At 36.9% G+C, this 10731-nt stretch overlaps 1 protein-coding gene across 3 annotated transcripts in view; it reads right to left on the bottom strand.

Annotated features, from left to right (window-relative positions):
- Nucleotides 1-7862: 7862 nt before the first annotated feature.
- The window catches only part of LOC129237438 (protein gone early), a 162481-nt gene continuing 159612 nt past the window's right edge, over nucleotides 7863-10731 (bottom strand). For all 3 annotated transcript variants that reach the window (XM_054872195.1, XM_054872197.1, XM_054872196.1), the window contains exons 15-16: nucleotides 8574-9086; nucleotides 7863-8487 (exon numbers count right to left, since the gene is read on the bottom strand). In XM_054872195.1, the coding sequence (XP_054728170.1) occupies nucleotides 8400-8487; nucleotides 8574-9086 (601 nt within the window). In that variant the 3' untranslated portion in view covers nucleotides 7863-8399. The remainder of the gene's footprint in view (nucleotides 8488-8573; nucleotides 9087-10731) is intronic.

Here is a 10731-nt window from a genome sequence, read left to right as displayed (position 1 = left end):
AGGCGCACACCACAAATACGAGGAGGAGCTCGGCCAAACACCCAAAAAGAGTGTAAGCGCCAATTATATATATATATATGTACATATAAATGTTTCCGACTAGCTCCTACGTTACACCTTCAGGGCATCAGCTTACACACATTCCACCTTCATATAGCCAGCTGACTTATTTATTTATTAATAACAATACATAAACTATCATCTGATAAATTTCTTTTGGGAGGAAATCACTGAACTCATATATATACTTTTTTAATCCACTACTTTATAATTAGCTGACAATTTTATTTCTTCAAAATATTAGTCTAACTTTAATTGCGGTCGAATTTTGCTTAGGAGCATATAAAACATGATGAGACTCGGTGGAATGATATCATTTTCCTGAATGAGAGCAAATCTAACTTATTCGGTAGTGACGGAAAAGTCATGGTTTGGCAGAAGCCCAATGAGGAGCTGAAACCACCACACCTGAAACCGGCGGAAAAACACTGTTAGGGGCAAGTTTATTAATTTTAATTTTTTGATGAAAAGCCGAATATTTAAGTTAGACACTGTAGCTTTTTATTCATTTTTTTCTTCAGCTGAACATTTTTACATCTCGACGCTTCACCAACAAACTGGTCCGACACGAGAAAAAAATTGCTCACCGAAACGACGACGCAATAAATCCATTGTTCCACGGGCTGTATGGCAAGTAGCGCCGTTTTGTTAGAACCTAATATTGTGTATATCATGGGCTTCAATTTCCGACATCAAAAAGTCCTTTATCATGGCGCGATAGCCTTCACCATTCACGTTTAGAATGGCGCCAGCCTCGTCTTTGAAGAAATATGGGCCGATGATTCCTCCAACCCATAGGCCATACCAAACGGTTTTTCCAATGAATGTAATGCGTGTTCTTGAATAGCTTCGGGTTGCTCTTCAGCCCAAAAATGGCAATTTTGCTTGTTAACATAGGCATGAAGCCAAAAATGTGTTTATCGCAGGTCCTGAGCGCCCTATTTTGACATTATAGTATTTTAGCTCAGCACACCTCCGAGAGTATTTTGGCCATGAAAAAGCTTCTCCCAAAAAAAACCATCTGCCGTTCGAATCGCGGATTATAAATGGAGAGACCAGAAGAAATGCAAAATTAGCAGAACATTATGGTCCACCTACAACCTTAAACAATCGTCAACATTGATAAACATGAAACGACGGGACGCCTGGAGGTTAACGGCAGTCATAACTGGCTTTTGGTCTATTGGAGAACAAGTAGCCAAAACGGGTATCCCTCACAATACGTACTGTCACAGTTGTAAACAACCGGAGAAAAAGGAAACAATCTTCCATTTCCTCTGTGAATGCCCTGCCCTATGGAAGGACAGAATGTTAACCCTGGGCCAACCACTGTTCGAGAATTTCGAACAACTGTCTGGCTTAGACGTCAACAACCTAATAAGGTTCTTACACCGCACAAACTGGATATAGTCATGCTGCAAATAACTGGTAAACAAGTTGATAACGACTTTAACCAACCAACCTACATTTGTGGAAAATATTAAAACGCAAATGTTTTACGTGTCCTTATTAGTTAATTTAATATTTTATAAATAAATATTTATATTTATGATAAAAATTATGTGGTAACCCTACTCAAAATAACTCTGAATCAAAGCTTTCTTATGCAACTTTTCTTTATCCCTATGGTAATATTCCACCAACATTTTTAATTGGATAATTTGCTCATATCTACAATAAAATTCCGAAGAGCGTTTATTTGTAATTTCTCTAAGCCGTTTTTCATGATTTTTTCATTTGTTTTTAAGGGGGAACCGCGATGGTTCTTAGTTGTGTTGTTGTTATAGAAGTATCATAAACCTTCCCAATACATGCGCGGGAAACAGTAACAGTACTTGGCCGGATATAAATCCGGGGCGTTCCGGTGCCGTAGAACCAACTGGAATGGTTGGCATTCGTGGGAATGGTTGGTCATAACTGGATCCAGTAAGTGGCGCGGTTTCCGAAATATTTCTAAAAATTTCAACTCACAAATTTGGTTAATTTAATAACTACTGTTTCCTCTTTAAAAACGTATTTCATCGAAATATGTACGTGCATTTTACAAATCTATTAATCAGATATTTATTAGATGATCGTAAAAATTTTCCCCAGCTAAGATCGCGTGCAACATTCAATAAGCGGCCAAATATTCCGTGGCAAAAATTCCAAAAAAAATACAAAAGTTAAAGAATGAAATCTAAATGCATATTAATTGTTGTAAATGGATTTTAAATCTACGTTAGTATACTTTTGGTTGCCTCACTTGAGTGGTTCTGTATTATCTTGATAACGACGATAAATATTCCTGCAAGTTAAATTTAATTTTGAAAAGGCTTAAGCACAGGTTCCACCACTTACTTTAATTTTATTTGGAAGGTCTTATAAAAAGTAATTTATACTCGTCTACTTGCTGCAGGGCATCATAAAAAATTAATACTTAGAAACTCATTATCAAAAAAAGACTGTTCACGAATGAGTAAATTCAACTCAAATTGCAAAATTCAGCATATATTTTTTTTTAATTTTCGTCAATAATAAATTCTAGTTCTTTAATTATTTAGTTGACAAACCAAAAAGCATACATCATTTTGTTTTTCTTCTTCAAGATTTCTTAAAGAAAATTCATAAACGAATAAAGGAAAAATTATTTGAAAAACGCAAAAGAACAATAAGAAATGCAACAAATGAATAATAAAAATAAATGCTTATGATTATTAATAGAAGAGAAACAAACGAAAAAGAAAAAACAAAAAACAAAAATGCAATAAATTAGGAAAATATTTAAAAATTACAATAAAACTGCATTTCCTCCTCACTTAAACTAAAAAAATACAAAAAAAAAACGTAAACATAAACATACGTAAACCAAAGATGGTAAAGATGAGTAACACAAAAACAAATGAAAAATAGAGCAAAGAAACGATAGAAAATATAAAATGACGAATGTGATATATAAACAAACAAAGCGAAATTGAAAGCAACCGACAAATTTGTAATGCGAAAAAGAGTACCTAATAGTTGGAAGCGCCATGCAAAAAGGCGAAACGGAAATTAGAAATGAAAACATAAAATTGTATGTATAGCAAATCGCTCTGGCAGGAACGCTAAGCAACATAGTCCAGCATTGAAAGAGATCGGAGGCGTACGAATTTTCTTGTCGGCGACAGTATCTGATATAAATTTACATACTACAACACTCACATGCACATGCATACATACATACATACCTTACAAGAAGAAACGAGACGCATGTATGTAATTAGTTCTCATTTCCTGCAATATTATTTTTAAAGAAATATCTAATTTAAAATTTAAAACATCATAAACAAAGTAAAATTGCAAAAATTTGGCCATTTCCCTAAAAGCGAAAAGAAAAATTAATCCATAAAGTAATGAAGCCATCATCAACGACTTCCCTAGGTTCCATTGAATAAAAACACAAATTATGAAAATTTAATTAAATAAAACAAATTACGAAATGAGATGTATAAAGAAAAACGTTGTTAGAATTCTAAAAAAAAATGAAATGTTTTATAAATCGTTAAGATTATTACTACATCAAATGGTAAATAAGTAAATAAAATATCTAATATATATACATACATATATATATATATATATATATATATATAAACTAAGTAATAACCTTAATAAATACCAAATACAGAAAAAAATCATTAAAAAATAAGACAAAAGCAAAGCTGCTGCTATTGTTAGAGACAAAAATAATTCAATAAAGAACACAAAAAACTAAAAGCGTTTTACTTAGTTGAGAGGGCGACGGTAATTTATTGCTAAAGGTGAGTATTTATTTGGGAATACTATTTATAGTAATTATCATTGATAGTCCTGAAATTTCGGGATCACGAAACTGCATCGTTTTAAAGGGTGTTTTTTTAGAGGTTAGGTTTTCAAGATGAAATAAAACGTATATAATTTAATGTTATGGCCAAGAATTTAGCTTTATTATAAAGATAAGGGTTTGCCATTATGTTTTAAAAATGATTTCGGGAAAGTGGCCGCCGCGGCTGGCGCGAATAAATTCCAGCCGAGAGGCCCAATTTTCGACCACTTTTTGCAGCAATTGGGGCCGTATGTCAGCAATAACGCGCCGAATATTCTCTTCCAAGACGTCAATCGTCTCGGGCTTATCTGCGTAGACAAGCGACTTCATATAGCCCACAAGAAATATTCCAGCGGTGTTATATCGCACGATCTTGGAGGCCACGCCACAGGTCCACGGCGTGAGATAATGCGCTCACCAAAAGTTTCCTTCAATAAATCGATTGTTGCGTTGGCTGTATGGCATCTAGCGCCGTCTTGTTGGAACCAAAGGTCGTCCACATCAACATCGTCCAATTCAGGCACGAAAAAGTCATTAATCATGGCTCTATAGCGCTCTCATTTTTAAAGAAATATTGCCCAATGATTCCCTCTGCCCATAGAACACACCAAACAGTGACTTTTTGAGGATGTAACGGCGTCTCAGCAATGGCTTGTGGATTATGTTCACTCCAAATGCGACAATTTTGCTTATTGACATACCCATTCAACCAAAAGTGCGCTTCATCGCTGAACAAAATTTTCTTGCGATGCGTCGCGCGAACCGAACCATTATTTTCGTAATAAATTTGCACGATTTGCAAACGTTGTTCAGGTGTAAGTCTATTCATTATGAAATGGCAAACCAAACTGAGCATAAATCAAGTGACAGCTGTCAAAAAGACCATCTACGAAAAAAGTAGTGCCAACTTGAAAACCTAGCCTCTAAAAAAAACACCCTTTACTTAGTTAGAAGCGTGACGGTAATTTGTTATGAAACCCTTGAACGACAATTTATTTTCAGTCAGCACTGCTCTGGCAGACGATTTCATTTTCTTAATTTTAAGAGGAGGGATTGGAATAGCATTTTACGATTTTATTGCTCAAATAATTTGTTATTATTAAAAACAATATTTGTTTCACACATTTATATGAATGTTTATTGTTATATATGTATAGCCCGGTACAATGTTTCAATAAAACAAAAGAGCGTTAAATTTCACGCAAATTTATTTTATCTCCTTCAAAATATGACCCGTCTGAAGTAACACACATGTGTCAACGTTTAACCCAGTCCTCCATGCAGCCCTGGTATTCCGACGAAGGGATGGCCTTCAGCTTCTTCGTCCCATTCTCTCTCAATTTACTTTTGCTCGGTATGACCACCTTTTGCCTGGACTATGGCCTTGAGAGGGTCCAGAAACGAATTGCAAGCTACCCGAATGTGACTTCCAGGTATTTTGGCCTACTCGCGGACAATGGCGTTTTTCAGCGCCTCGAGTTCGGACCTTGCTCTCCACAATGACCCAAACAGAATAATCCATCGGATTCGCGTCTGATGAATTTGAGAGCCATTGTGTGGACGCTATGAAGTTCGGAACGTTGTTCTTTAGCTATTCTTGGTTTATTCGAACTTTGTGAGACGGTGCCGAGTCCTGTTAAATCGTTCATGATCTGCCACCGAAATGTTTGTTTGCCCACGGCTTCAAAGCAACCACCAGAATACTTTCCCGATAATATTTCGCATTCACCTTGACGCCAGGCTTGATGAAAACGATTGGAGAGCGCCCATCTGCGGTTACAGCGGCTCAAATCATTACAAGTTTACGAATTGTTCAATTTGAAAAATTTTCTGGTCAGAAAACACAATTTTCGGAAATTGGCCGCTTTTCAGCCAAGCGAAGCAACTCCTTCGCTCTCTCAAATCTGACTTGTTGCTGCTTTGGTGTGAGATAATGCTCCGTTTGAATCGTGTAAGGCTTGAATTTGAGATCAATTTCCAGTTGCGGCTGATGCTACGGTCAAATATTTTCAGTTCTTTCGCCACCTCATTGGCACTTCATCGGGGATTTCGCTTCTTCATTTTTTGAACCCAGTGCATCAGCGGTCTGAAGTTGGTTACACTTCGAGTGCCGGACCCTGTATATAAGGAATAGCGACCTTCATCGTGATCTTGGCATACCAAGTGTGACCGAGGTAAAGAAGCAATTTGGCATAGCTCACAAACACAGACTAGGAAATCACGTCGACTATGCGGTTGAATTCTTGTCGAAGACGATTAAAACGCACAACGATAACAGACGTTATGGAGCGCGAGTAGCGATTTTAGTATACAGGGTGATCAGATTGGAGGTACTCTTTCCAATAGGGTTTTTTTGACAGATCACGAGCAGCTACTGTCAAACTAAATACATAATTTTTTTCACAATTCATTGAAATTTCATCATGGAAAGACTTACGTCTCAACAATCTGTACAAATCGTTTAATTATATTACGAAAATCGACGCTCTGTGGAAAGTGGTCATCGCGCGCTCAGGCCAACTTATGGTGTCCATAACCGTTGAGCGATGAGGCCCTTTTTTGGCTTGATGGCTACTTCCGTAAGTAAAATTGCCATATTTTGGTGGGGCCAATGGGCTGAAGGATTCATCGACCCATATTTCTTCAAAGACGAGGCTGACGCAAATATAACAATGAATGGCGAACGCTCTCGCGTCATGATCAACGACTTTTTGATGCCGGAACCAATTAATCGTGTAACTCAAGGGGCACATGTAACAAAAGTTAAAACTTTCTAGTTCGTCGCGCTTCTATTATTTCAAACGCAAGCTTAAGGGGTTAGGGGTAGTCAAAATTTTCAAAACAATAGGACTTTTTTGCATTTTCTTAAAGTATAATATCTTAAAAATATTGTGTGAAAATTTGAAGTGAGTCCGACAAATACTTTTCGAGTTATTCAATAATTAATAAAGGGCGCTCGGGCTCTACATAAATCGTTAGCAAAACTTTAAATGCATTTTTCTCAAAACTATGTTTTTTGCACTGGTGATCACTGTAACTTAAAAAGTTAAGAATAAAGCAACTGACTAGCAAGACAAAATTATTGAAAATCATCATTTTTTCGGGCCTCTGACTACCCCAAACCCCTTAAGGTTAAGGTTATATACCTTGTGAGCCCGAAAAAATGGACGATTGTCATAATTTTTTTTAAATATGTTTTAGAGCTTTTATTCAAATGAGGCATATATCATTCTGAAGGGTAACTTTCGAAGAATACATTTTGGTGTTTTTATTTAAAAAAATGTTATTATTTATTGTTGATATCGCCCCTCCCTCGTAACGCCGTTTTTTAGAAGAGGGTTGCGGGGATCACGGTAGCGCATGAGCAGCTCAACTGAAATCAAAATATTAAATGATTATTGTAGAAAACTGTTTTTTAGTGAATCTGAACGGTTTATTTATACAAAAACAATATTTCTCGATATGAAAACCGCTTTGCACCAAAAAAACGATTTTTGAGGGGTTGAAAAATTAAAAAAAAAATTAATTCCAGCGAACTATGCAAAAATTTATGAAAAGTGAACCGCTCAGATTCACGAGGTTGTAACTTCGCATAATTAAAAAAAAGTTTATGCAAATTTGATAAATAATGATCACCGCGACGGTAATTTTCAAAAAACACGACTTCGAGATAATCGCGTCTAAAGTTTTGCGTGCACTTTATTTATGGATAAGGTCGCGTGCTTCCACCGTCTGTAACTTTCGTTCTAGTGCTCCGATCTTTATGATTTTTTGAATTTATATTTTTAAGATTATGTACTTTTAGAATATGACATAAACAAATTTTGGATTTTTTAGTCCAACACAAGGTATGTAACCCCTTAATCGTACAATTTGCATGGCACGTCTGTACATATGTCAAGTATTGTAATAATGTCTACTCAGAATAACTTTAAAAAAGAAAATCAATATAAAACATTTATTTTTATGACTTCAATGATCTTTATTTTTACACGTATTACATTTTTTCTTTGTTTTAATAATAAAAATTGTAGTTGATTGCTACAATAAATCCGCAGCTTGTTTTTTGTATCATACATTTACATTTTTAGTTGTGCAAATTCATAAATGTCTTTTTTCTGCTTTTACTCTATTTGGTTAAATAATTATTATTAATTATTTTTTAATAAAAATGAACTAAAAGTGTGATGGAAAGATGCGCAGCAAGTCATTTCACTTAAAATCTAACTGAACTAACTAAAAATAATTTGTAAATTATCTCACCACTTAAAACTTAAACAGAAATAGAATACAAAAATTGCATACAATGAGCCCTACTTAGCAACTACATACCTATACTAAGCGTAAAATAATGATAATAATATAAATATTGTAAAACTACAATAAAATGTGAATGTGATGTTCCTTTGCATCTTTACTTGCCACATATTTACTGGCATTCTCTAGTCTTGGCAATAGAAGTTATTAAATTATTTAAAAAACACACGGCTCAATTTGTGTGCCATTATTATTTCTAAAGTATATTAGAACAGCGAGCCTCGGTCGTAGAACAGCTTATGGAGCGCGGTAAGAATTGTATGTGCTGCCAGGTCGCTTTGAATCTGCAATAGAAAAATAAATTTAAAAAATAAAAAGACTAACATCAGTAAAAGTCACGTGCGCTCAAAAACGGTTATCGTCCACTCACAGGTATTCTTCAGCCAGCTGTTGTTCCACATGCGGCTTGATCGGCGCATAATCCTTATCAGCAATCAATGTGCTGCAGTGCTTCTGCATGTATGCGAGTGTGAAGAGTTCATTCTCGTTGAAAGAACGCAGTCCAGGCATCCGCGGGCGTTGCGTCAAACGTAGATTTTCATATGTCAGCCACTGATCGATGCTGGCACCAATGATGGGACTCCCTGCATCGATCGCTTCTATGAAAGTGGTTTGGGCGCGTGCAGCAATTCTTGCAGCGCTCAAAGTGTAATGGAAACTCCTCAGCGCATGCGTAGACAGTTCGTCGAGCTCACTCGCGTGATTGTGTGCAACAGCTGCACCTAGCATGCAACTAACATCCACTTTGGGTAAATCAAATTGTGCTGCGAGGCTTTCATTGGTCAAAATCGCATGCTCGGCCTTGTATTGCTCCACAAATGTGTAGATTGAATCGATCAAAACTTCCAATATATCAGCGCCAATGCGAGCAAAGTTGATGGGACTATATGGTGGGAGAGGAGTTGCGATAAAATATGAGCAATTAAAGTGCGTGTTTTTTTATCAAATATGAATGATAAAAATATTAAGTACGGCCGTTGAAAAATACGTAAGAACGGGTAGATACCCTCCATCTCCAATGACCTAAATGGTTTGCATATTTCGATTTATTTTATTGGGTATGGGAATAAGTTTCCACCCCCGTAAAAGAGTTGTTGCTGCTGATGCTATTTTTTGTTCGCTCTAGTGATTTGATCTACTGGTGATGTGAAGGTGTAATGGTGACGTCAAAAATGTCTACGTTCGTCCCGAAAAAACAGCATTTGTGGGAAGTCATGCTTCATTATTACCTTTTAAAGAAAAGTGCAGCTGGAACGCGTCGTATATTGATCAATATTTGCGGTAATCACTCTCCATCAAATACAACTTGAAAGGAGTGGTTTCGACGCTTCCAAAGTGGCAATTTCGACGTGCGTGATAAAGATCGCGAAGGAGGACCGAAAAAATTCACAGATACTCAACTACAACAATTATCGGATGAAGACGCAAGTCGAATCTTTGATGATGTGTTTAAAGAGTTGGATGTTGACAGATCAACTGTGGGTAAACGTTTGCACGCGATGGGAATGGTCCAGAAAGCAGGTAACTGGGACGTGACGTGTGAGATGCTCCTTGACGGGCGGAAAGGAAAAGGTTTCCTGCATCGCATCGTGACTGCAGATGAAAAAGTAATCTATTATGATAACCCTAAGCGTCGAAAATGTTGGAGTCTGTCATCGACACTAAACCAGGTCCATCGACAGTGAAAAAAATATTTATGCTTCAAAGGTTACGTTGTGGATCTGGTGGGATCAGAAGGGTGTCATCTATTATGAACTCCTTGAACCATCTGAAACCATCACTGGCGATCGTTACCAACTGCAGCTAATGCGTTTGAATTGAGCTCTGAAAGAAAAGCGGCCGGAATGGGACGGTAGACATGACAAACTGATTTTGCTGCATGACTACGCCAGGCCGCACGTTGCTAAATCGGTCCACAAATATTTAGAGGGATTGAATTGGAAAATCTTGCCCCACCTGCCGAATTTTCCAGACATTGCACCTTCGGATTACCATCTGTTCCGATCAATGCAGTCAGCCCTTATTAGAGAGCAGTTCACTTCTTACGAGGGCATCGAAAACTGGCTCAGTGAATGGATCAAGTTAAAGAACTCGAAATTTTCCACAGAGGAATCCGTATGCTGCCTGAAAGATGGAGTAAAGTTGTAGCTTCCAATGGCACATACTTCACAAATTATCATGAATTATTTAATTGTTTTTTGACAGATCACGTGTGAATACTGTCAAAGTATATTAAATACATATTTTTTTCACAATTCATTGACATTTCATCTTCATTTCACATCTCAACAATCTGTACAAATCGTTTAATTGTATTACGAAAATCGACGCTCTGTGGAAAGTGGTCATCGCGCGCTCAGGTGAACTTATGGTGTACATAACCGTTGAGAGATGAGGCCCTTTTTTGGCTTAAGTAAAATTGCCGTATTTGGGCTGAAGAGCAACCCGACGCCATTCAAGAACACCCATTACATCCATTGAACTCAACCGTTTGGTGCGGCCTGTGAGCTGAAGGAATCATCGGCCCA

Source organism: Anastrepha obliqua, chromosome 2, assembly GCF_027943255.1.
Source record: "Anastrepha obliqua isolate idAnaObli1 chromosome 2, idAnaObli1_1.0, whole genome shotgun sequence".
Taxonomy (NCBI): Eukaryota; Metazoa; Arthropoda; class Insecta; order Diptera; family Tephritidae; genus Anastrepha; species Anastrepha obliqua.
This window is presented reverse-complemented; position numbering and strand designations above follow the sequence as displayed.